This window comes from Podarcis gaigeae, assembly GCF_964106915.1.
Source record: "Podarcis gaigeae genome assembly, chromosome: 1".
In the NCBI taxonomy this organism is placed as follows: Eukaryota; Metazoa; Chordata; class Lepidosauria; order Squamata; family Lacertidae; genus Podarcis; species Podarcis gaigeae.
Genome location: NC_139678.1, coordinates 88,379,727 through 88,407,128, shown reverse-complemented (window position 1 = coordinate 88,407,128; position 27,402 = coordinate 88,379,727). Strand labels below are relative to the sequence as shown.

At 42.9% G+C, this 27,402-nt stretch overlaps 1 protein-coding gene across 24 annotated transcripts in view; it reads right to left on the bottom strand.

Annotated features, from left to right (window-relative positions):
- BIN1 (bridging integrator 1) overlaps positions 1 to 27,402 on the bottom strand; it is a 114,395-nt gene that overhangs the window by 38,847 nt on the left and 48,146 nt on the right. For 21 of the 24 annotated variants that reach the window (XM_083740372.1, XM_083740384.1, XM_083740385.1 and 18 more), the window contains exons 3-9: positions 21,649 to 21,703; positions 20,352 to 20,446; positions 18,381 to 18,476; positions 11,364 to 11,471; positions 3,539 to 3,624; positions 3,230 to 3,305; positions 774 to 856 (exon numbers count right to left, since the gene is read on the bottom strand). In XM_083740372.1, coding sequence (XP_083596498.1) covers positions 774 to 856; positions 3,230 to 3,305; positions 3,539 to 3,624; positions 11,364 to 11,471; positions 18,381 to 18,476; positions 20,352 to 20,446; positions 21,649 to 21,703 — 599 coding nt within the window. Of the gene's footprint in view, positions 1 to 773; positions 857 to 3,229; positions 3,306 to 3,538; positions 3,625 to 9,136; positions 9,230 to 11,363; positions 11,472 to 18,380; positions 18,477 to 20,351; positions 20,447 to 21,648; positions 21,704 to 27,402 lie in introns of all 24 variants that reach the window. The other 3 variants (XM_083740371.1, XM_083740392.1, XM_083740379.1) reach the window with 1 other exon arrangement.

Genomic DNA, 27,402 nt, shown 5'->3' with positions numbered 1-27,402 from the left:
AGTGTCTGCCCCCAAGGAGCTTACAATCTAAAATTTGACACAGGGAGGAAAAACATAGGAAGGGGAGGAAAGGGGGGGGAAGGCAGGGGTGAAACAGGGAAAGAATATGTGATTAGTTCAGGTACACATACTTAGGTTTAGCTACAGGCTGAGTATGAACAGGACACAAGGACAAGGGTATTGTGCCAAAGGTTGGCACCTTTTTAAGTGGACTTGCTCTGATGCCTTTAAAACAGCAGTCTGACACAGAGAAATTTCCTGTTCCTACCACTGTATGACATACCAGGAAAAGCTTCAATGGTTAATTTCTGTGTGTCAGTCAGCTGTTAAAAACACAGGAGCAGGGGCAGAGAAAAAGGAGGTTTCAACCATAACTGAGAACTCCATTCATAAAAAGCATGAGAGATGTTTGCTGCTTTTCACCACTCCTATCCTCCCCACCCCTCCCTGCCCTTCAATCACTACTGTTTTTCAAAATGTTGCTTCTGAACAAAACACACTATTTTTTTAAAAGTGCACAAAATCACCATAGTCAACAAATGTTAAGAACCATGTGATGTTTGGTGTGCAATGAGAGATGGCGCCCTCACAGTGGCTGCCGTATCTGCAACAGCACACAGAAAGAAAAGCATTCAGTGGGCCAATTCTTGGGCTGGCGGGATAGAAGATTAACAACCAGTGTATTACTGGAGACCATAGTCAAGAGAATAAGACAAACATAAACACCAACCTGCCGTGACCTTCCCACAATGCTAGATATAGTAATAACTAACCTTGGCTGAGCTTTAACAGGATAGGTGCTTGTTGCCTGTGCTTTGTCTAGATTCACAAGGACATCATTCAAGTTTTGGTTCAGCTGAAACAAAAAATTAAAAATGAATAAATAGAAGATCAACAAAGGAAAGAATTAAGCTCACAATTTTTATACAGTGGCACCTCTGGTTACGTACTTAATTTGTTCCGGAGGACCGTTCTTAACCTGAAACCGTTCTTAACCTGAGGTACCACTTTAGCTAATGGGGCCTCCTGCTGCCGCTGCGCGGCCGGCACGCAATTTCTATTCTCGTCCTGAGGTAAAGTTCTTAACCTGAGTTACTTCTTCCAGGTTAGCGGAGTCTGTAACCCGAAGTGTTTGTAACCCGAGGAGTTTGTAACCCGAGGTACCACTGTACAAGAGCTTATAAAAAATACATGAAAACCTAGAGGATGGGTTGGGAACAGGATCTGGCCAGTGGGTCAAATTCTACCCTCCTCCAACAAACAAACCCTAAAGGCCATTTTGACAGGTGGTGGGGCCTCCCACCTGTCAATCGGCTGGTGTCCTAATGATGTCAGGTGACCCAAAACAAAACAGAACCTATTTGCAGACACAGCTTAAACCAGCAGAGAGAAGTATTTTGCATCGCTGGCTTCAGTTCAAGCTGGCAATGCAACTTTCTCTTCTGACAAGTCCCACTTTGGTGCTTGCTATAAGTACAGGTGTCAGTGGGTTTCCTATAAGCACCAATCAGCTGTTTGGTGTTATAGGATGGGACCAGCTGTGCTACAGAAGTTTCCAGTAGACCTAATTAAGCCCACAGGTTGAAGGTTCCCCACCCATAACATTACCACCCAGAAACTAGGCTACGGGAAATGGTCTTCCATTCATTCCCACTGATTCATGGTCACAGAAACTGAAAGCACCAAGTCCTGTGAGCATCATTTGACTTCCAGAAACAGGTGCCGCATAAGCAAAGCCTGTGTCTCATTAGGGAAACAAATTCAGCTCGTGTTTCTACTGTTTCCTGCCTTTTCTCCCCCTTTGCCCCTTCTATCACATACTTCCACTACTATGGGCCCTTGTGTCAACACAGGGTCTTTGTTCCTCATTGCGACTTAATGCCTTCCTTCTGCTCTCTCTTCCCATCCGCAGCCAGGAGCCTTGCTTGGAACTGCAGCAGCCTTGGTTGCTATGCAACCACAGTTTGTCACTAAACAAGATGCTAGGCCAAACTTAGCGTTCATGCCGTGGGGCGGGAAGGGGGTGACGGCAGCCATGTGTTTGCCACAGCAGCAATTCAACCGACCTCCCCCAGGCTCTAATAAAACGTAGATAACTGCAAAGGAAAGAGACCTTTCACACACATAATCTTTTGCCAAAAGAGGGAAAATTGGGATACAAAATCTTGTTACCGAGTAGTAACAGGCTGTCCAAATGTGTTGGATGAATGCATCACTGCTAAGCAACATTTTACTAGTATGTCTGGCCCTGTCTTATTCTGCATTCGCTGCTTTGAACCTTAAACTTGTTGGTTCCCTATTTTGGGATTTGTGCAGAATTCAGGGGAAGAGAAGATATAAAGTCGTCATTCCACATGCAGGCATTTAAATTTTCTGAAGCAACTGCATGGCCTATGTAACTATATGCATCGGACATTAAACGAAAACCTTTTATGGATTGGTACCAATTCAACAGCTTGACAGAACAAACTATGCCATAATAGTATAAATCAAGGCTTCTTACTCACAGGTGGGCTCACACAAGTAAAATGGAAATAGCTTCATTCTTCCAAAGCAGAAAAATACAAGCTGGCTGAAAGAACTCACTAGGCATAGCTAAAGACAGATGCAGTGGGGACAGGATGAGGGACCAGGGCCAAATGAAATGATGATTTATTTAATTGCATTTTATGTCCCACTATTCTTCCCCAGGGAAACTCAATGAAATAGACATGGTGCTCCCATGCAGAGCTGCTACGTTTCAGCAAGGCTGCTGAACTGTGAGCTTCTGGTCATGCTCTGGAACTGAAGCAGCTGGTCAGGTAAGGGCAGAGCTGCCATGCTAGCTTGCCGGCAAGTGGGTTGTTGGTGTTTACTGGAAAGAGAAGGGATGGACAAAGCAGTGGGGAGGTTGGCACACTACCAGGATTGGCTCCAGAGGGACATTTCCACCATGCCAGCCTCCTCATTGCCCCACAGCCTCCCCTTCTGGTAAGAAATAGTGAGCCATGGAGCTGATGTTGTGGGGGCCCCCCCAGCATGTCACTTCTGTTCTATAACATTATGAAGGGATATGCCAGTGAGGAAAAATGCCCTAATAACAATGGGAGGTGGTACCATTATCCCTGAGCACCAACAGCTAACATAGCTACACCTCTCTTACAGTGGATGAGGAAAGGCATGGGGGAGAAGCCAGATTAGCATCAATGGTCCCCAAAGGGGGAAGAGGAAGAATGTCACCCATTGTTACCTTGCTCATTTCCTTATGGAAGTTCTCTTCTAAACCTGCGATACTCTGGAATGTGTTGACGTAGAAACCAACACGACTGGAAAATAAAACATAATATAAGTTACTGAAGACATGGGCAGCTGCTTTTCTTCCAATTATTCACTCGCAGAGCCATAATGCTCAGTGGAACTGAACCTTATGAGTTTCCACTTAGCAAAAGGAACCAAGTGGACCAAGACATCATGGGCGGAATCAGTCAAGATATCTTTACCCCTCCCCTCCAACCACATCCCCCATGAACACAATTTGTTAACTACTGCGTGTGCTTACCTATTCCATAGTGAAGGCAGTTCTTCCTGAAGATCAATGTTCATCTCCTCAAACACTTTCTGGGCTTTTACTAATTCTTCTTCAGCCTAGAGAGGAAGGATGGGGCAATGATATGCACAGCCTCTGGGGTACAATTCAGGGGAAGGCTTACATGAGCTTGCTGCTGCATGCTCCGTAAGTGGGTGAAGACTAGGGCATTCCAAGAACTGGGTTTCTATAGATCTTCTGCCCAGGAGCCTCTTCCCATCCACCCTACAATCCACCTCTGTAAAGAGTGTGTGTAGGAGTCTCATCTGCAGCCTGGAGCTGGCATAGGGAAGCCCTAATGATCAGAGTGGAAGAAGCTGCCAGTGACCTCTGAGACTGGCTTTAGATGTGATGTGGATGCTGAGGAAGCAGAGTTTCTGTCCCATGCACTTCCTGTTCCTCAATGTCTGCATCGTGTTACTTTGTGTTACTTCCAATGCCACTCTATGCCTTAGACTTATGGTACCCATCCATATAATCTAATAAGTGTGATCATAACAATTTGTGAGTTTTCACAAGCAATTCAATGGTAGCATTCCAAAATCCTGCTTCCCTGCATTGTAGAACTTCACACACACACAAATAGCTCCCAGGCTAAATATTCTAAGCTCAAGACCTGCTGCCCACAGAGAACAATTGTGTTATGAAGTAACATCAAAGATATTAGCAGGGTGCTAATTCAGACTGAAGGGTATTATTATAAATTTCCCAGTGTTTTCCAGGAGCCCTATGACACTTCCACTCCCCACCCCCTGCAAGTTCAGTTTATCTTTGCAGGAAATTGTGATTAATTTCCCTGACTCTTGATGACTTCCATTGTAGAGTCTTCGTCACCTTCTCCAATCATTTTCCAGTTAGGATCCTGAATCTAAATTAACTCCAATCTCACAGTCCGTTGTTTCTCTTTATTACTTTGATCACAATACTTATTAATTTTCTGCATGGCCTTTCACTCCTCCCCAGTAGTGATGAGAATGCCAATGTGTAGCTGCAGATTCTAGGAAAGTGGTACTCTAGGAAAGTGGTGGATACTGCAATAATTGTCCGAGTGTGAATCTGAAATTATTAGGCAATTGGCACCATCAGAGCTATCACTGGCACAGTTATAATGCATCTGTTTCATAAATGCAATTTGGTGCAGCAAAAAGCCTAGCACAGCTGGGATAAACAATGAATCTTGAGTCTTATCTATTCAGCAGCTTGTGTTAACAGGAAAAAAATGCAAGCAACTTACTCATACTCCACCACAAGAGCAAAAATGTCACAATGCCACAAGCCTCTATAGATCACTTATAGAAAGCATCATTGTCATGGACTGAACCTCTGGATATTTGTATTGTCAAAGGAGGCTTGTATTCTGGACTTCCTGTCCTTGTCAACAAATACAAGGGAGATTGCAGTGGTCTAGGATGCTAATATAAAAAATAAACTTTTAGTTGCTAAAACATAGATTATATTAGTAATAGTAGTAGTAGTATTTCTTACACAAGGTGTTTACTATAAAGCTAGCCTGAATCAATGATTTAATTAATTTACTCTTGCTCTGAGCAGACAGACAGAAGCAAAAAACAGATCTATCTTTATGTTGAGAAAACTAAATTAAATTCTGTTTAGGGGTTACTAAATTGATCATAGGCCAAAATTCAGAAGTAGGATTATGGTGTAAAAGTCTGCTAACTTTAGCAGTCTGCTAAATAGTTTTGTCTCTTAGTACTGTACTAAACTGCTTCTATACTCTTGCCAGGTAGAACCATTTGTGCTTGACAGCTCAGAGAATCAAAAAAAGCAATTGATACAAGTGTGCACTTATTATGACATCGCAATATGCACTAACAAAGAAGCACCCTAGGCAACATTCACTCTAGAAAGAAGCAAGAAGAGAGTTGGCGGTCCAGCCAAGATTCTAGGGTTTTCCCATGAGGAGGATCATGTGGGCATCACAGAAGCAGCCACATGACATTGCCCAACCAAATATTTATATTTGCAATAATTTGCCACTTTGGAAAGCTCAAAGCAAACTGATACATAATGGAATTTGAGGCACACCTATCCACAGGGAAGGACTTTGGCTCAGTGGGAGATCACCTGCTCTGCATACAAGAAGGTCCCAGGTTCAATCCCTGGCATTTCCAAGTAAGGCTGAAAGAGACCCCTGCCCGAAACACTTAAATGCCCAAATTATAATGTATACGACAGCACATAAAAGCAGTTGTGTCAGTCATCTGCTTTTCTTGGTTCTCCTGTGTCCAACTAATCTTTGGGAGATTAATTCTTCTAGTTGCTTTTTATTGTTGTGTTGCCTTTTTTAAAATACAGGCACAGCGCTTTGTGGTCAAGAAACAGCATCCTTTAAGGCCTGCTGCTAACTATCTGAGGTCCTTTCACCTTTCCAACCCAATAACTTGCTTGCAGATTCTTAACACTGGGCTTCAGAATTCAGTCAAATTTTAGACTCCAGTGTGATTTGATTAGATTTAGCCCCTATTAAGAGAGCCCCCAAATGGCAGCATATCCTATCCAGCAAGCGTCAGGAGTTTGCTTGCCATATCCACTTTGAGATGTGCTGTTTCTGGGCCTGTTTCATGAAGCAAGCTTCTGTGTTGCTTCTTAGTCAGCAGCATTTCAAGTGAGTTGTAGGAAGGCAGGAATTTGCTATCCTAAGCAGTCAGCATCAGTCTCTATCCATTGCCACCCGACCCATCACCCTCAAATCTGAACACATTCCAGAAGAGAACATGCTGCTTGAGAAGTAACTTTGGTTCTGGCGTAGCTCTCAAAAAGCTCATCTCCCACATTTATCTTTAAAGGGTCCACATTCCAAGTTTAACTGCTTGAGGAGCAAAGGGGCCTTGGTCTACACCAAAGAATTCACTTTAAGACTCTGATTTAAAAGACTGAAATGATAGCAGAAAGCATGAAAGATCTGTGGAATGTAGTCCAACCCATGGGTCAGTAGCTGACAGGCTTAAGATGTTGCACAAACTGAGGCAATTTGTACATGAAGAAGTAGGACTAAATCAGATCTTGAATCCTGTCAACAGCCTGCTAAGTATCACCTGATACAACAAAGTGGGCAGTTTTACACACACACACACACACACACACACACACACACACACACACCAGCCCAGATAGAAGGAAAGGGAATCCTTTTGATCATGGTTTTAAACTTTACATCAGAGGAAGATCTCTAGTAAACCAAGAAGCTGGTAACTCAATTAAAGATTTGGAAGTCTCTGTTTGGAGGTCTTAATAGTTCACTGAAGCCAGACTGTTCTGACTAGGCCAAGCCTAAAGATATATTTTGCAGCTTTTCACACACCTAGTAAAACATAAAATCCCCAATCTCCAAACCAACTAATGCATGGAGAGCTATTTCTAGAAGCTGCCCCCAAACACTTCAGCAGCCTCTTATAAAGTCCTGAGTAGCCAAATGCTAGCTTTTGTGGTAGGGGTTGCTAACCATTTAAAGACAGGGGGTTGCACTGACCCATGGTCAGCCCTCTGAAGGTGGACGGAATATCAAAACAGGCATTACCAAAGAGTGGGTGTGCCCCTTCTATTTTTAAGGACAAGTTGTGGGGGGCACAACAACCTTTTGTCACAACAGAATCACAGCAAGGGACCAGTCAGAGGGAAAATGGAGAAAGTGGGGGCTTGGAGGGCCACATAATTCCATTGATTTGCAAGCTTCTTGGTATCACAGTAGGGAACCTATGAGAGCTCTGTGTGTGTGTGTGTGTGTGTGTGTGTGTGTGTGTGTGTGTAAGAGAGATTGGGGAGGGGCAAAGAAAAAACTCCAAATTTGTAAGTAGCAATTAACTCAGTAGCCAGTTCCTTGTGAACATACAAGAAATGTGGTTCCTTCCAGCCAAGCTAATGAGCTATTGTCCTCCAGTCCTTTAAGACAGTATTTGTTTTCTTTCCTCTGTTGCTCAGTTCCGCATCTGCCAGTTGCATCATCTATCTTCCCCTCCTCACTCCCAGGAATGCCTTGTGCCAGAAGGGTTTCCAATAAGGAGGCTGAAGTTTCCCTCTCCTTTGACAAGTTGGTGTCCAGTGACTTTCATTAGTTTATTACAGAACTCCTTCCCAAACCAGTCCATGAATCTTAAGGATTATTGCCAGATTTTCATTTTAACTGGCAACTGCGCCCCCCCTTCTGATGATTTTGGAAAACTAGAAGCTAGAAAAAACTTCAGAGTTCAGTCCTGTTTCTAATCCACTGCAGAAGGAGTGGAAATATGTACAAGCCCTCTAGATATTGCTCCAGGTCCAGTTACAAAACCTCTGCACTTCAGAGAAAGGGGAATTATAAAATAAGACTTATGATAGCCATCTTCAAATATCTGAAAGCTTGTCATATAGATGAAGTAAATTTGTTGCTCCAGACAGTAGGAGCCAAAACACAAAGTAGAAAGGAGCCAAAACAAAAGACAAAGTAGAAAATTAATGACCTATCTGACAATAAAACAGATTCCCTTGGAAAGTGGTGAATTCTCCTTTATTAGAAGTTTTAATTGCCACCCATACAAGAGGCTGCAGGAGTAGAATTCCTAGAATGACAGGGGGTGAACTAGAAAATCTTGGAGGTGCCTTTGCAACTCTAAAATCTATAAAAGGGAAGCAGGAACTGACAAAGGATATTGCAGGCAATCTAAGAAAGGGAGACTCAGGAAAAGGGACTCTCTTCACCCCAACTTGTCACATGCTTAGACCAAATGAGCCAGAAGGGAGGCAAGAAGAGAGGTAGCAGAAGCATCAGTGCTATCATCCCTGGGATGCTCAAGCAGAGAGATTCTCATGAATTAATGGCCAGTTTATGGGGAAGGAGAATGGCTGTGGAATGGGAAGCATGGACAAAGCAACATGAAGGTTGATGTTTCAGTAAGACCAGGACGGTATTGCTGTGAAGATTTTTATGACAGGAAAAGCACCCAAGTGACAGGAGAAGGGAAAACTATATAAGCAGCAGAAATCTGCATTTCACCTAAACATCAACCTTATCTCCCATCCATCCATGTAATGTCTCAGAAACAAGAAGCACCATACCAAATATCATCAACTAGAAGCTCCACAACCAACTCATCATTCCTGATTAACAACCACTAGTTGGCATCCATGTGTGGAGGAAACGGTCCTTAGGGCATTGGGTCTTGAGGCCAAGAAAGGGGTGGAGCTAACCCAACACCTTTCAACTTATTCCCTAACTGGTTGTCCCATAAATCTGGCTGGTGTGCAAGGCATTGCACTACACTATTGGTGGCAAATTCGTTTAACAGCAGGAATAGCCGACAAAGAAAACAAGTTTGGAAAATCACATAGTCTTTTTTTAAAAAAAAAAAAACAACATTGCTCTAAGAATAAAATACAAGTTGGTTTGGTGTTGTCTCATTGTATTACATTTTTATTCCAATGTACTGAAACCTAAGTCACTTCTTTGGAGAAAAGGAGTGCCTTACAAGGATGCTTAGCAGAGTGAATGCTGCCTGAGGGTGAAGAGAACAGCAGAGGGGTTCAGCCAGGGAGAGGGCATGCAGGGTTAGAGAGCAAGGTGGGCTCGGCTGTCACCTGGTTCCGCAGCAGATTAGTCTGAGCTACGAGATGTGCTTGCAGCTTCCCTTGGCACCACTGAGGCGCAGCTTTCTCAAGCAACGAGACAGGCTGTGTGAGAGCGTTTTTCAAAACAAAGACAAGAAAACAAACGGGACAGATTTTGAGAACTTTGTTTTTTAAATATATATATATATAAATATAAATCTCAAACGGTAAGAGGGTTATCAGGCCAGGCTGAGACAACAAACCCTGGCAAACAGGAGAGAAAGGAAGCATTAAGAGATAAGTCAAAGGGTGACTCCTACGTGGCATGCCAAGCCTAGCAGTAATTAATGCTCCATGGTGTGGGTCAGAAAACACCAAGGCCAGCAGAGTTTATGAGCACTCCAGCTGCAAAGAGCAACAGAGAAGAAACTGTTAGTCATTTAGACAGCAACAAAACCCAGCTTGGAGGAAGATGGATCCCCCCCTCTGTGAGACACCAGCAACTTTTAAGAAAAGACAGGATTAGGAGACACCGTTATTACAGCCATGCGGATTATTCAGAATTTGCAGCATTTTTAATGTTACATTATAAAACACAGCTGGCGAAGTCTGCTCTTTAGAGTGATTCTTGTGCCTTTAAACATCAGGTTGGTACAGAGATGCCCCTCCTCTCTCTGTGAGTAGATCCTCACTGCCACCATGGGCACCAGATAGGAGGGCCAAGGGGCCTTGCTGCCAGCAAAATTTTCAAGGAGGGGGCTGGAGCCCCTCAATATCCCACAGTGACATACACTTGCCATGAGTGCACGCCACATGACGTGCTCACATCACTCATGCATGCCACGAGATGTGCTCACAAGACGTGAGCGCAGAAATGGTGGAACAGAGGTATAAGTCCCTGAGCTCTTGTTAATGGACCCCCTCTGAGGTGGGTGACCTTGGCAGGTGCATAACATTGTTAACCCTTGACACTACAAATCTGTTTCACCTTTTCTCTCCTGAAGGAAAAATGGCATCGATCAATATACTCTTCTCTACAGTCACTGCAATACAGTTATGCAAAAGTTTACATTTCACAGAATACAGTTGCACTTACATGTGAATATGCATAAGATTGTGTTCTGCATTGTTAAATTAAAAAAAAAGCTGATAGCAAGTATACAAGAAGGCCATGAGTATGAGAATAGCAGAATTATCCACCAGTAATTATATGTCTATCCCTTTCAGAGCAAAAAGAACATTTATGAAGAGAAGGTGAATCAAGAAGATACTGAAACCCAGTTTCTAAGCAGGTGTTGATGTCATACTCATAAATCACCCCACATAACACCCACGATTTGCTTCATCAATAACAGTTGAAGTGGCCTTTGATGGGGAAACAGAGCTGCTCCTTATTTCAAGGAGGACAATGTACCCTAGTCTCTCACCCAAGAGCATATCTAGGGCCTTTGAACAATCTGCTGCTAGCTGATGCTTCAGCGTGGTGCCAGGACATGATTTGTCCAATCAGAAGAGCATGGGCTCATCCAGAAGCCCTAGATGCTTTGACAATTGAGAAGAAAAGGAGACCACCAAGGAAGGAGCTCCTGGAGTCATTCTCCCTACTGAGGCTGCAATAGCCTCCATCCTCCGAAGACTTCCCTTTCTTCCTTTGCATAATTCCTTCATCTCAGTACAGCCACGGGCACCTGTTGACATACCATCTGTGCAGTAAAGTATCAGCTTCTGCACTGCTTTTCAATCACATTTTTCAGGAATTGTGTATGTTCTACCATTTGCTTTTTTGACTTGTAACAGGATACGTTCTCTGACGAAAGAAAGTTAGTTTATTTATTATGAAATGCTCTGAAGAAGGACATAGCTAGAGACATTAACATATTAATACTATACTTTCTTCTAAGGGAAAATAAATAGTAGTAGTTTCATATTCGAAAAAACAAAGCCACCAACAATATCCTAAATTACTTAGTTAAGTTACAGATAGGTAGCCGTGTTGGTCTGCCATAGTCAAAACAAAAAAAATTCCTTCCAGTAGCACCTTAAAGACCAACTAAGTTAGTTCTTGGTATGAGCTTTCGTGTGCATGCACACGAAAGCTCATACCAAGAACTAACTTAGTTGGTCTTTAAGGTGCTACTGGAAGGAATTTTTTTTTGTTTTTACTTAGTTAAGGAGAGAGAGAGAGAGAGAGAGAGAGAGAGAGAGAGAGAGAGAGAGAGATGATTTAGGATGTCATATCTGATCAAGGGCACTTTACCTTGGCAATTTTAGCTTCATCTTTTTTCTTTGCAGTCTGTAGAGATTCATAATGGTGCCTGGCACTGTCATAATCTACAAGTTTCCTTCCCCGCTTAGCAATGCGAGACTGGAAGGTGGAGAGGGGAAAGAAAGGGAGAAAAATATCATTTGAACACCAGAGCCATGATAATTAGTGGACTAATGACCTTTACAGTCGTCTACAGTTCACATACATACTGCTCAGGATGCCAACACTCTGCAGTTGTTGCAATTGTTTACACTGAAACATTCTAAAGTGGCAAGGTGGTCAGTAGAAATCAAAAGACATCCATTCAACCTTTCCCTACACAGAAGTTATTACAGAACTGGAGAGTTTTCAGAGAAGGAATTTCAGGAGGGTTTCACTGAAAAAAAAATTTATGTGTGTGCGTGTGTGTGAATACTTCAGGGTTACACAGAGTCTGATACAGTGGCGTAGTGTGGGTTGTCAGCACCCAGGGCAAGGCAAGTAATTTGCGCCCCCTAACCCGTGGATTTGCACCCCCTAACTCTACCCCCCAGATGTTGCGCCCGGCGCAGCCGGACCCCCTTGCACCCCCCACGCTACACCACTGGTCTGATAGTACTTCTCTTTTGTGGATCAGTGGAGTGATTTTGGCCACCAACTGCATAAATCTTGAGCATGGAAAGACTCCAATTAGCATTAGTATAGCAGCATCCTTAACAGGCAATAAGCAAGGAAATTCCACTATTTAGCAAGAATGTTGTGTAATTTTCTTAGTCTTTATTCATGCATTTTCAGTAGTAAATGTCAAGCGGATGCTGCGTTATGGGAATTCGGTGGCTGTGGAAACGTACCGGACCCGGTCGGATTATAAAATAGTAAATACAGATAAAGAACCCCCTATTCCCCTCTCCCTGACCCCACCTTTCATTGCATGTGTATATACCATTCACACAGAGGTAAGTTGTTCAACAAGACTGATTGTAAATATTGAGATCAATTACAGGCATTCGCCAATATCTTGCTAACATTGCTTTTAAGTATCCATTTTATTACACAATCGAGGATGATCTCCAATGGCAATTTCCCACATAAAAAATGTTCCTTGTCATTCTGCCAAGGAGAAACTCTTTTAAATCCACCCTTATATGGTCAAATGTCAAAAAAAGGTTTTTGTTTATTTTTCAGGATGGAATTAAATAAATCTGACCATTCAGTAATACTGAGCAAGTAATATTGAGTTGTGATTCTAAATTCATGTTAGCAATTGAAAGAGCACTAACAGGGGTCAGTAGTTTTTCCCACACGGAAAGTGTCTGGAAGTCAAGGAACAATCTTCAGAACACAAATTCACACCAAATGCAGCTGCTTGTCACCCAACAGACACTGAGGGAGGACATTGGCACATAGAGAGGGGGAATCAGCTGTTTGCACCAGAAGGAACTGTTGACTCCAGGGTCCAGTAACCACCATGGAGTGGTTACTCAGCCAGCCTAGCCCATATAGATTGGTTTTATTTTTTTGAAGCATTCGTACCTTGGCCTTTCCTTCTAAAAGGCTGGTGAAAATATTAACTATTTAAAATATCAATTACAAAAACATCAAACACTAAACACAATAAAACAACATTAAACCCCCATTAGCAGTTCATCACATTATATAAACTATAACCATCTTCCCACAGCAAAAGTAGTCCATGTTCATATTTTCAGTTTCCTATTACAGTCATACCTTGGAAATCAAATGGAATCTATTCCAGAACTTCCAAAATGTTCAAAAGCCAAATCGTGGCTTTTCGATTGCCTGCAGGAAGCTACTGCAGCCAATCAGAAGCCGCAGAAGCCCCGTCAGATGTCCGGGTTTCAAAAGAACGTCCACAAACCAGAACAATCACTTCCAGGTTTGCGGCATTCAGGAGCCAAAACGTCCCAAGTTCCAGGGCGTTCAGGATCCAAAGTGCAACTGTACACCACTTATGATCACAAGGTGGTTCCAAACACTAATAAACAATTTAAAACCAACATTAAAATAAGGTCCATAGTACAATAGAGCAAGCAGATGTCAATTCATAGTTAATCTCATCCAGATTAACTTCCTCCAAAAGGACATGATGAAGAGGTAATTCTTTAATGGGTGCTGAAAACATCAAATCAAGTGATTGTATCAGACAGCCACTGTCTATACTGCCTTTTCAGCATCTATTGAAGACCCTCTGTTTTCTACAAGCCTTTTGAAGTGGAGATTCTTATCCCAGACTCTATCTGCACTGGACTTGAACATATATATATATATATATATATATATATATATATATATATATATTAATTATTCATCAATTCAAGGTGTTTCATGGGAAGCAATACACAAATGAAATAAATAAAATAAATGTGGCAAAACCCAATGAAGGTAGATTGGACATCAGATTCCACAGTCAGAGGCCGCCCTCTTAAATAACTGCTACACTTCTTCAAATAGTAGGTGACAATTCAGGAACAACTGGCATGAAGTGTTATGTTTGCCAGGTCTAACAACAAACCATGTAAACACTTCAAGGAATTACGCAGTGTCTTCTTTTAAGAACATGTGGCTTTTGTTGCATCTATTTCTCAGTCTGTCCATTGTGCACTCTCTCACTCCTTTCCTGGGCTTGCCAGACCAGCTGCAGTTCATTCATGCTTCATCCATCTCTGGTTTAATTAAATTCCCAGTACAGCACTGAATGCAGCCACTGGGCATCTTTCAAGAACTCAGCGGAATTAAAAACACCAGAACAGATTCCAGATGCTCCTAACAAGGAAGCCACTTTAAATTAAGAAGGCCTTTAAAGCCACCAGAAAGATTCGCCTACTAATATTTCAGTGGTTATGGAAAAGATCCGTGTAAAATAGCTGGTTATTTCACCTCTACTGTCTGAAACATTCTCAACTAATAGTAAGAAAAGTGAGTGGGATGGAGTGGAGAAACTATTGTACATGGACAATAGAGACCTGGGTTCAGGACCCATATTAGATGAACTTGGGCAAAGTCTCAACCTGACCTATCTATAGGGTTGCTATGAGGATTAAAAATGGGATAACCCCATGTACACCCTCCTGAGCAAATGTGATAAATAAGATGAGGGTGGAGAGGGAGGGAGAGAAATATGAAATGCCATGAAATGAGGAGGCCCCTAACAGTGCAATATGATGTTTTCTCAAAACTAAGTTCCAATGTGTTCAATTGAGTTTAGTCTCAGGGAGTGTGTACAGAATTACGCTGTGCTGCTGCAAAGCTACAATCCTATGTGCACTGAACTATGGAACACCATGCAAAATTCAGTGGAACTTATTACTTCTAAGTAAACAACAATAACAGTGGAAGTCCTTCCCACTATTTAGAGGAGCTCAATGAAATCTCAAGATCCTTTGGAACACCAAAGAATTAATGTAGCTTCTGCATTTCCTTAATTGAAATACAGATGTTTTAATACCCTGCAACCACCCAAGGGTGATACATTCATAAAAACACTTTCCCATACCCAAGGCAGAAGGGGTCTTCTGGGTGCAAATCAACTAGAGTGTGAACTCTAAACTGAGGAGGGAGGAGCCCTCAATTTCTATATATATAGTCTGACAGCCACTGACTGTTGACAGAGTTATGAAAAGGAGGCTCTCCTGAGCTCTAAGCTGTTCCTGCTGAAGAGTTTCCAGCAAGTGGCCAACCAGGTCGGCAGAAACTTACATATGGCACTAACTAAAGAAAAACTACAGCCACAGGTTATCCGTGTAGCTGCCTGATACTAAATGGAGGAAAAAACACATAAACACAGTATCTTTTGCAGAATGGATTAATTGAAGGAGGAAGGGAGGGCAGCTTGTTTTTGTCTCCCTTTTGGGATTCAGCTAAGGGGGTTAAACGGGGTATCTGATTTCACTGGGAGAAAGCCAAGCTGACCTTTTCCATGTGGGAACGTAGTTACAAGTACTGCCATATGGCAAATACATCTCCTTTTTTCAACCTTCTCAAAGCCATTCAGGAATTGGGAGAGGAGCAGTCACAGGATAGAATCCAGCATTTGGGAAAGTTCTCAGGAGAGGACTGGAATTATCCCTAGCAAATCTATGCCTTTTAAAAAAAAAACTCCCCCCCCCCAAATAACTTTGCCAGATGCAAGCCATCCCTGAAAAGTACATAGCCAGCAATAATGGATTCCTTGTTATGATGTTTCCTTCGGGGGAGAGGGGGTATTAAAGGAAGGAGAGAAAGAATAAGAAGCCGGACCCTTCTGCTGAAAATAGATATATTTACAAAAGAGAATAATTCATCCACAAATGCATTATTTATTTATTTTAAATTTTTCGAATGAACTTTCTTTAATTCACATCTATATATATTGCAGAACTGCATAAATTAAATTAAGATTTACATAGTCTTTGTTTACATAATATATTCTACATGCACAGCTTCAGCTCTTGTGATGCAGAGCAAGTGATGTGCGGAATGTGCATTTTTGCACAAAATATGCACAGTCCGATGTTGGCTTTTAGGTCTTTTGATTTTTTAAAGAGCTTTAGGCAAAGTAAAGAAAAGGTACCACTTCATTATACACGTATTATTATTATTCTTATTATTATTATTAGTGTAGAAATTAAATGAACTGGATATGGAACAACTGATTGGTTCAAAATTGGGAAAGGAGTACGACAAGGCTGTATTTTGTCTCCCTGCTTATTTAACTTATATGCAGAATTCATCACGCGAAAGGCTGGGCTGGATGAATCCCTAGCCAGAATTAAGATTGCCGGAAGAAATATCAACAACCTCAGATTTGCAGATGACACAACCTTGATGGCAGAAAGTGAGGAGGAATTAAAGAACCTTTTAATGAGGGTGAAAGAGGAGAACGCAAAATATGGTCTGAAGCTCAACATCAAAAAAACGAAGATCATGGCCACTGGTCCCATCACCTCCTGGCAAATAGAAGGGGAAGAAATGGAGGTAGTGAGAGATTTTACTTTCTTGGGCTCAATGATCACTGCAGATGGTGACAGCAGCCACGAAATTAAAAGACGCCTGCTTCTTGGGAGAAGGGCAATGACAGGCCTAGACAGCATCTTGAGAAGTAGAGACATCACCTTGCCAACAAAGGTTCGTATAGTTAAAGCTATGGTTTTCCCAGTAGTGATGTAAGGAAGTGAGAGCTGGACCATAAAGAAGGCTGATCGCCGAAGAATTGATGCTTTTGAATTATGGTGCTGGAGGAGACTCTTGAGAGTCCCATGGACTGCAAGAAGATCAAACCTCTCCATACTGAAGGAAATCAACCCTGAGTGCTCACTGGAAGGACAGATTGTGAAGCTGAGGCTCCAGTACTTTGGCCACCTCATGAGAAGAGAAGACTCCCTGGAGAAGACCCTGATGTTGGGAAAGATGGAGGGCACAAGGAGAAGGGGACGGCAGAGGACGAGATGGTTGGATAGTGTTTTCGAGGTTACCAGCATGAGTTTGACCAAACTGCGGGAGGCAGTGGAGGACAGAGGTGCCTGGCGTTCTCTGGTCCATGGGGTCATGAAGAGTCGGACACGACTAAACGACTAAACAACAACAACAAAAAGAAATTAAATGAGACCAAAAAAACCCTGAACAGATCTTGTTCCCATGCTAATCTTATATATGCTTAAGGCCATCAGATAAATGGATCGGAGTTGGATGCAGGGGGAGAAAATTATGTATCTGAAAGAGGAAACTATAAAAGAAAGTATTTGTGCATGTTACATGGGGAGGGGCGGTGTAACACAGAAGTTAACATCTGCCAGGAAATTGAGCAAGGAATCTTTTTCATCATACTGAATAGTGCTTCCTGATGCAACACACATTCTATAATGTTGGCAAACCTCTTATTGCAAATGAGATTCATTTAGCCCCCTCCTCCCTGATTCTATCTCTGGTACTGTGCCGATGATTTCTCCAGTGTGTCTTTTTTAATCATCCTCTGTCAAATAATGAGGAAAGAAAATGAATTTGAAATTTATAAAAAAAAAAGGACAGAGAAAACTTTAGTGAAATGCTCATGGGTGGGGGGGGGCAAGGCTTTTGTTGTGCTTATCTTCCCTTTTGAGGTGGTCAATCGGTGTTTGTCATTCTACAAATCATCTCACCAGTGGTTGCACGCTGCAGCCTTCCCAGGTGCCCATGTCCAGAGGAAGACATCACAAGGACACTCCTCCCAACATGGGGGGCTTTATCAGATCAAGTAGGACAGGCAGCCAGGGGAGGCTGCAGAGTGCTAGAGAAATGTTTACTAGAAAGAAACTGCACAGGCACCCTCAGCCCCCGAACAACAATAAGGTAATATCAAAACCCCACCCACACTGAAAATTCTAAGGGAATTCTGCCCTGAGAATGAAGCAGGAAAAAAAGGAAATCTGCTTCTCAGGGAAGGAAATATTTTCAGAATTTGGAGGACACATCTCAGCACAGCACTAGTTTCATGAAAAACTACAATTGTTCTGGAGGGGCTTTTACTTTCAAACATCTAGCAGAAACACTGCTCCCAGATTCATGTGATTTTTATGTTTTTAGTCACACCAAGGCTAGCAGTATGTTAATTATTGGTTGTATGTTTTAAAATCGTATTGTATTTGTTTTCATGTGTTTATGAAGACAGGCAAGCTCTGAACTAATGATTTATTCATTACTACGAATGACTGTGTTTTTAGAGCAAGAAGCCCAAGTCCTCTCTAGGGCTCAAGGGAGAGAAACAAATTGTATTGAACTCGATTTCAATTGTTGCCATCCTGGCAAGTAAAGATTCATCTTCAAGTCTTGCGCAGTGGTCTACTTTATCACTAAGGTTTGAGGGTGAAACCTCTGCATCACTCTGAACGACTCAAAAAATAGATAAAATCTGCTAGTCGTTATTTCCACCATTGCCCAAAGTAGACAAGATAAGATCCCACAGAGTTCCTTACAAAACTCTTCCTTGATGCATAGTTCACACAAACTCCATTTTTTTAAAAAGGAACACAACAGAAAGTAAAGGAAACTGCATACTTTTATGTCTGGGAACTGGCCGAGGTAGGTGTCCATAGTTAGCAGTGCCTGATCCACCAGCTTCTGATGAAAGTCTGTCCACAGCAGGTCACTGTTCTAGAAGAATATAAGGAAACATGTAATCTATCAGCAGCAACAGTGCAAAACATGGCAACACTATGCTTTTTTGTGGATCATTTCACACATTTGTCTGGAGGGCAAACCCAGACTTAGAAACGAGCTGCCATTGTTTCTCAAAACACTGATAGGAGTACCTGTAAGATACATGTCTCATACATGTCTCAGATATGTTTGTTATGTTGATATCTACTTTCTAAAGAGATGTGCATGTTAAAAAAAAAAAACACTGGAAACTATGCCTAACTTCTTCTTTTTCTTTGCTTTTACAAAGCTCCTGTAACTTCAAATGATACAAAGACCTCCTGAAATTCAACAGGCAAAGAATTCATTGTCACTACATCTCCCATGCAGCAAAGGAAAGCTGGGTCTGCAGAATTTCTGTCTGCCATGCTGCAGGTGGGGGCCAGAAGCAGTCAGTGGAGAAGGGAGGCAATGCACACCAACAGTGGCATCACTATAGCTTAAGGTGAAGCATTATGCTTTTGTTGTTACAATGCAGAATATTTAAGATCACATGGCTGGTGTAGTGTGGCATAGAATACATTGGCCTGGTTCCAATGACATGACATTATATGAACAAGCCTGCTTAAGCCATGGGCTCATGTGTTCCTCCCACTCCACTCTCCCCCTACTTCCTCTGGTGAAGCCACAAGGAGGAAGCACCCACTTCCTACTTAAACCTAACAACAGTTTTTGGTTATAGCTGAAAGGGAAAAGTTGTGGTCAATTTCACTATACAGTGGAACCTTGGTTCTCAAATGGCTTAGTTGGCAAACAAATCAGCTCCTGGATGCCGAAAACCCAGAAGTAAGTATTCCAGTTTTCAAATGGTTTTCAGAAGCCTAATGTCCAATGCAGCTTCCACTTGAGTGCAGGAAGATCCTGCAGCCAATCAGAAGCCGTGCCTTGGTTTTTGAACGGTTTTGGGAGTCGAACGGACGTCCGGAACAGATTACATTCAAGAACCAAGGTTCCACTGTAGTTTACTAAAACATTTTCAGTCTTAATGATAAATCATGGACAAGCAAGATCGGGAGCAGTCAGTGGCGAGGGCTGCTACTGCACAGCTAGCTTCCCAGCAGCAGAGGTTCTGCTGCTTATCGGGAGGGAGATGTGGTGAAGAGGTTGATACTGTGTAGGCACAATGGCAGGAGTGCCTCCTCACTGATCGCTCCTGTACACAGAATGAATCATAGAATCATAGAGTTGGAAGAGACCACAAGGGCCATCGAGTCCAACCCCCTGCCAAGCAGGAAACACCATCAGAGCACTCCTGACATATGGTTGTCAAGCCTCTGCTTAAAGACCTCCAAAGAAGGAGACTCCACCACACTCCTTGGCAGCAAATTCCACTGTCGAACAGCTCTTACTGTCAGGAAGTTCTTCCTAATGTTTAGGTGGAATCTTCTTTCTTGTAGTTTGGAACCATTGCTCCGTGTCCAAACGGATGCCTCCAACAAGTTCCTTGGGACCACACTGGAGAAGGGGTAAGGGGCAGTGTGCCTGCCAGAGGCTTCAGCAGATTTATTCATAGAATCATAGAATTGTAGAGTTGGAAGGGACCACAAGGATCATCCAATCCAACCCCTTGCAATGCAAGAATCGTTTGCCCAATGTGGGGCTCAAACCCACAACCCTGAGATTATCACTTAGTCTACCGACTGAGCTATACACAGGTATCACATTTTGCTGCATTGGCTGGGATTCATGCATTGATAGATGCAGTGGTGTTGTCCAAACCAGGTCACTGTGCTATAACCCCAAAATCAGTTCAACAGCTATAGTCCCTATGAATGAATGAGGGACTGCAGATCATAATACATAAGTGATGCTAATGGAACAGAACCTCACCTCTGATATTTTGTTAGTATCATCTCTTCCCGGCCAATCTGGCTCATATACTTCTTGCAAACACTCTGTCAGTTTCTTGGAGGCTTCGTGCATTGCTTGGAGATAGAAAAAAAGAGACCCCAAATTTTGAACGACACAGTAGCGTCCCATCAAGTACCCAACCCAAAAAGTGAACAGGGGAAATGAATCTTCCTTACTGACCAAGGCCTTATCCCAAACCCATGGCAATTGTTTCCAAGGCAAGCAAAGCAGGGCGTATAACACAGAGGCGACACACACACAAACCAAGAGCTATTATATATATAACATATATTCCTCTAGTGCAGGCATCCAAGAGAGAAGTATAAATTTTTGTTTCAAAAATGTGTAAACCAATACTTTTGGAAGTGGCCAATTTTTAGATCTGAACATAAATAGATAGGGGGGATAGGGTTTGCATTTACATTTAAGTATTTACTTGGTCAATTTTTACAATGGACTGGATTTCTCTTTCTCTCCCTTCTCCCCTCTCTATAATCATAGAAAGCATATTGAGAGATCCTATATATAAACAAAAATATTAGAAAGAGAAAGGGGAGACAGGGACCAACTGAGAAGATAAGCTTCCCATTTTGATTGTTTGTCTAAACTCCATCCTGTATCAAAGGAATAAGTGCATCTTATAGAAGATGCCACTTACTGGTTACTGATCACATGAAATGCCACAGAGGGCAAATCCCTTGATAGCAAGTGATCCCAGCATTTATAAACACCACTGGAGTCTTGTCTGAACATTGTGTTTTTGTGGCATGCACCCAGGGGATGAGAACTTCCCATGCTACATTAGAACAAAGTAGCAGCTGCCCCTGACAGATATTTGCTGTCCTCCATTGAAAGTTCCTGAAACTGCTTAGTTCTGTATGTGTAGTTTTCTCTAGTTAATGCAGACAGTGCCTCTTTGCTAGTATACTGGAGTGGCCAGTGTGGTGGGGCAGAGCACTGCTGCTTACCTGAGCAGGGTAGGGAGGGGTCAATGCCACTGTGTGGTTGGGACCATGTGGCACAGTGGCATAGCCTAATCCAGTGCTCCCTCTGGTGCACCCATACAGCCCTGACCTCATTTCCACCTTCCCCCATCCCAGAACTGTCCAGGTAAGTAGCAGTGACTCCGCTGTTGTGGGAGCGCAGCTCTGTAGCATTGCCCCACCATGCTGGCCACTCTTGACACCAAGAATAAAACACACACAAGCCCTGAGAGCATTTTTAGAATTGTCTTCTGTGGGGAGAATGACATCACAGCAATTTTTCCAGGTGTTACCTTTTACTGAAGCCAGGTATGTCCGGAGATCCTTCTGCAGCTTGCTTCCCTCTGTCTGAAAAGACAGTAAATGGAATCAGTAAGTAGGCTACACAGCAGCAAAATAAAATAAAAGGCAACAGTTTGTTTCCAGGCACAAGTAATCAAAAGTGCTGGTGTTGATCTTTCAAGCTCTCAGGAAAGGGTGGGGAACCTGTGGTCCTCCAGATGTTATTGGACTCCAACTCCCGTCAGCCCCAAGCAGCATGGTCAACGGTCAGGGGTTGTGAGATTTGTAGTACAACAAGTGAAGGCCCACAGATTCACCAACCCTGCTGCAAAGATCAGGATGCTTAGAAGAACAGCCTTCTCCCCTGTGAACCTGCCTAATCTCTAGGATCAACCTTTCACTATGCTTTCACCATGGGAGGGGCAAACAGAGAGAGGGCCTTCTTAGTGGCGGTGCTCCATTTATGGAACACTATCCCCAAACAAAGCCTTCACTTACGTGCCAGGTTAAGGCCTTTTTATGATGTCATTTGATTAATCAGAGAGTGTTCCCTTATTTCAACAGTCCACTTCAGAGAAAGGCAAACAAGAACGACAACCTTAATTTCATCACCTACAAGCACCACCAAGTACTTGGCAGCCAAAGTAGGGCCCCCAGTTTGATGCGGAATTGCAACTCCTTCTTGGGAGGGATCCTTTTCCAGCTTTGATTCTCAGACTTGACCAGCATTTCCAGCACCTTTCAGATATGGCAGAACCTCTCCTCTCCAATGGTTCTGTCTTCACAACTTATTTCCAAAGAACACAAAGGATAGAGGATCGTCATGTGCTGGTTGCCCTTTCACAGCTATATTTAACAAATGGTTGAGCAGGATTTTCTGCTACCACAAAAGCAGCTGAAGATCTTCCAAAAGGAGGATGCAGGGAAAGGGTGGGGGATGCCATGGTCTGACAGTCATACATAATATTGCATTTCAATTTTTCTTTCATCTCAGTAAAGGGGGCTTTAAAGAGAGCAAACTCACAGAACATCTGCCTCAGGTGCTACTAAGCTTTGAGGAGGCGTTTCCTACTATTATTCTCCTCTTTCAAGTAGTGCAGTTAAGTAATCTTAAACTAAATTTAGACTCCAGACTTACCGGTTGTTTGGATGGCATTGTATGTTATTTCACTTATTTTGAAATAAGTGAGAAAGTCATGTACTGAGGGTCCCTCCTGCTCATTCTGTGGAATGGGGCCCTGCCTGGATGGCTGCCCCCATATCCTGCCCCATTTAATGGCACAACTGCCTGTCTCTTGCACAGTTACATCATTCACCTGTTCAGATTGCCAGCTGTCATTTCATAGCAAATCCCAACACATCCTCAAAGTCCTCACAGGGAATGAATAACGGCAGCATCATTCATTATTCACCCATCACAGACTGACATAGTGCTCCAACTTTTTACAGTAAAAGGAAAGGAGCAGGATGGAGAAGGTTGTTTAATCAATCCCAGCAGCTCACAGTTGATTCCAGAGAACAGATTTGCTATTTAGACAGTTGATATGAACATTTTCAGCTAGCAACTTTGCTGCTTTAAGGAACCCATTTTCACCCTTCAATCACAAGAGAGGCTCATTATTCCTGCACACCCAAATGTCTCTGTGGCTAAATGAGTACCACAAAATTAGAAAGTTAGAAGGGGGGGTGGAGAAAGAAACTGCCTTCCCCAACCTGGTACCTTCCAAACATTCTGGACTATGGCTCACATCAGCCCCATCCGGCATGGCCACTGGTTAGGAAAGATGAGAGTTGTCGTCCAAAACTCTGGAGATGCCAAGTTGGGAAAGGTTGACCTATGGAGAGCAGATGAGCTATTGCTTTGACCAAAGTAGGCTGTAACCATATTCTCACTTCTCTAACCAACAGAACAAGTCAATGCCCAACATCATTTCTAGCATTCCTCCCTCCCACAGAAGACCCTAACTGGTGTTCTGAACTCAACCACAACTCTCTCTGTAAGTCAAAAGAACATGCTGGGAATTATTTTTAGCATTGATGCTTTCCCTGCCAACCACTCCCACAAGCAGGGAATGTCTGCATATGCAGCCCACCTGTTCCCTGCCAGCAGATCAAGGCTGCCTCCCTGCACAAGCAGAGCCTTCGAGCAGCTCCAGGTGTAACAGAAAGAGGCATGAGAAAACTGCTTGTCACGTCAGCAGCCGCCATGCACGAAACCAGGATCAGTTCTTGATAAGCATCCATTTGCAAGCACTATAATACATAAACATTATGTGCCACTCTTAATAATATACACCCCCGAGAAGTCTGCAGTGAGAATTTAAAAAGGCAATGCAAACTTAACAATGCAAAACACATGCTCTCTTGAAAGGAAAGAGTAGGCTATGCAATAAAACTACCAGTATTTCTGAAGAAGATAATAGTTTCAAGTCTGGTCCCTAAGAGATAGCAAAGCTGACACCAAGCCAGTTTGTTGAAGGGAATTCTACAATCAGTGTGTCACAGATGAAAATTATTGCCCCTGGTCACCACCCACCCTTTGAGCTACATAGGAAGCTACCGTATTTTTTGCTCTATAAGACTCACTTTTTCCCTCCTAAAAAGTAAGGGGAAATGTATGTGCGTCTTATGGAGCGAATGCAGGCAGCGCAGCTATCCCAGAAGCCAGAACAGCAAAAGGGATCGCTGCTTTCACTGCGCAGCGATCCCTCTTGCTGTTCTGGCTTCTGGGGTTCAGAATTTTTTTTTTCTCTTGTTTTCCTCCTCCAAAAAATAGGTGTATCTTATGGTCTGGTGTGTCTTATAGAGCGAAAAATACCGTACTTTATTCAAAGTCAGACCATTGGTCCCTCTAGCTCAGCATTGTTTACACTAGGGTTTCCCAAACTTGCTAGCCAGGGATGATGGGAACTGTAGTCCAGAAACAGATGGAGACCCACGTTTGGGAAACCCTGGTCTACACTGACTGGAAGTGGCTCTCAAAGATTCAGACAAAGGTTCATCTCCCAGCCCTGCCTGGAGATGCTGGTATCTTACATTGAATATATCTTAAAATAGCTTTCTTGGATCCCAGAATGAAACCTGGGATCTTTTGCATACAAAGCTGAAGGAATGCAGTAGGTCAACATCTGGGGAGGCTGAAGAGCAAGCTTTCCTTAAGGTACATGCTTTTACCATAATGCTAATGGGACTGAGGTAGTAGCAGCTTTCATGTGACTACTAAGCTTGTGCCCAAGGTGAGCTTTGAACTGAAAGCTAATTTGGTGCCATAGCTGAATAAAATGAACTGTGAAGCAGAAGGTCCTTGGTTCAAAGCTTGCCTTTGAGCAATGAATTTATAAGCCACTCTCTCAGCCTCAAGATGCAGTGTCCCCATCTCCCTTCAATACAGGGATATCACTGTGAACCAGTAATACCGATCTATGTTCCTAATAGATGTGAGGAACTCTAGACATGTACACAAACAGTATTAATTGGCCGTCACAGCAGATATGTTTTGCCAGTATAATGCTATGTAAGCTATCAAGAGCCAATCACATCTGAGCAAGCAATTGCAAGTGGGTCAGTGCCACAGTTGCATAGAAAACTAGATCGCCCCACAATGCATAAGGAGAAGGCAATATTGCCCATGGATTGTCAACTTCAGTTTGGGAATATATTGTACTTGGAGCAGCTTGTTTTCTGCTCTTTTGGCTTAACTATTCATGTTTCATTGCATCAATTCTGATACAAGAGGTGAACATTAATCAAGAATTTTATAAAAGAGCAACAGGTAGATGCAAATAGCTACTGGCTATTATGTTTTCTAAGGGACGCGGGTGGCGCTGTGGGTTAAACTACAGAGCCTAGGACTTGCTGATCAGAAGGTCGGTGGTTCGAATCCCCGCGATGGGGTGAGCTCCCGTTGCTCGGTCCCTGCTCCTGCCAACCTACCAGTTCAAAAGCACCTCAAAGTGCAAGTAGATAAATAGGTACCACTCTGGCGGAAAGGTAAACGGCATTGCCATGTGCTGCTCTGGTTCACCAGAAGCGGCTTAGTCATGCTGGCCACATGACCCGGAAGCTGTATGCCGGCTCCCTCAGCCAATAAAGCGAGATAAGTGCTGCAACCCCAGAGTCGGTCACAACTGGACCTAATGGTCAGGGGTCCCTTTACCTTTACCTTTACCTTTACCTTTATTATGTTTTCTGAAAAACAGTTCTTGCTTCTTTTTCCCTGTAGCCCTTGGCACAACCCAAAATCTTCTCTGCACCTAGTCTTGATCTAGTCTTCTGAAGTCTATATTCTGTCTACTCTGTTTACACTGCTGACCGTGGGTCTTTTTTAAAAATCCTGCTCTGAAACATCTTTTCTCCTCCCGTGCCCCCATTTTGACCATTTTACTGAAAATAATTTCTCTGAAGACAAGTTCTGGGAGGCTCAGAAGCTTGCTCACTACTCTGTGACATTTCATCTGGATCTTAATAAAATGTATTTATACACCTTTTGCTTTGGGGGTGGGGGTTCTAGTGGCAAGAGGAAGCATGCAGCTATCTGCAGGATTTTGTACAGCAGCTTATTCTGATGGAAATAGCGCAAAGGACAGTAACTGAATGCAGATCATCCTAGGAGGAAGAATCCTCCTCCTCCTGACCATCCCCAGTTGTGCTGCTCGTCAAACTCCAGAGGGGCCTGAGACCACTGGAATGTTAGCACCGCTGCCAAAAAACAAGTCATGTTCGGCTTGTGTCTCACGTAGCAAAGTCAGCCTCTAAGCAAAGAGGGAGGGAGATCTCGTGCCATTCGCAGAGTAAAAAGGAAGCACGCTTGTCGTTCTCTGAATGGACATACAAGGTATTTAGAACAAGATCCCCCCCCTTCCCTCCCCATTCAGGAAAAAGAAAAAGATGACAGCGCTGTGCAATGAGAGAGACAGCTAAGTTTATATCTCTTCCACTTTCGCAGCAGACCATGTGCCTGCATGGACTGTAACAAAAAGAGACTCTCAGCCCAGGGCAAATCAAAGACAGCTGCCTGTCTTCACAGGAACACAGCAAACAATTGGTCCATTTTGCAGTGGATGCCCAGAAGCCATTTCCATCCTTCCTGGGATACCAGCTTGAATACAGAAGCCTCTTTAGCTGCACTGGATCAGCTTTCTTTGGTGCTCTAGTTGCCCCAACTATAATTCTACGGTTGTGGAAATAGACTGCTGCTTATACCAGCCTAAGTGTAAGCAACTGGCTTGATGAACAATGAACATATACTGGGCTATTTTATACTTATACTAGCAGAAGTAAATACAGAGACCTGGGCAATCAAGCAAAAGATTATCCACAAAGATCCATTTGTGGAGTGGGAATTGTGCCCCTTTTTACATGTAGAGGAGAGGGAGAGGGAGAAGAAGGACTGGGTAGCCACTTGTGGTCTGACCACAGTTGGGAATGTAGGGCAGTACCAGCATCAACAAAAGCTCATGTTGTTTGTTTGGTTGTTTGTTTTTTATACCCCAGCTTTTTTTCCCCTGATGGTACTCAATGCAGCTTACAAATAAAAACAAGAATCACTAAAACATAAATAATAATTAAAAAACAAGCAAACGCTAACAGAACTAAAACTATATATACATACATAAAATATGTTTAAAACATACAAATAATCACAGAAAAGCTGCTATTTGGCACCAGAGGGAAGCTGACATTTTTTCCCCTATTCATTCAAAACCTTGTCCACACCGTCAGTTTAGAACAATATATTTAGTGGTGTTCTTACTAATTTGCTGCAC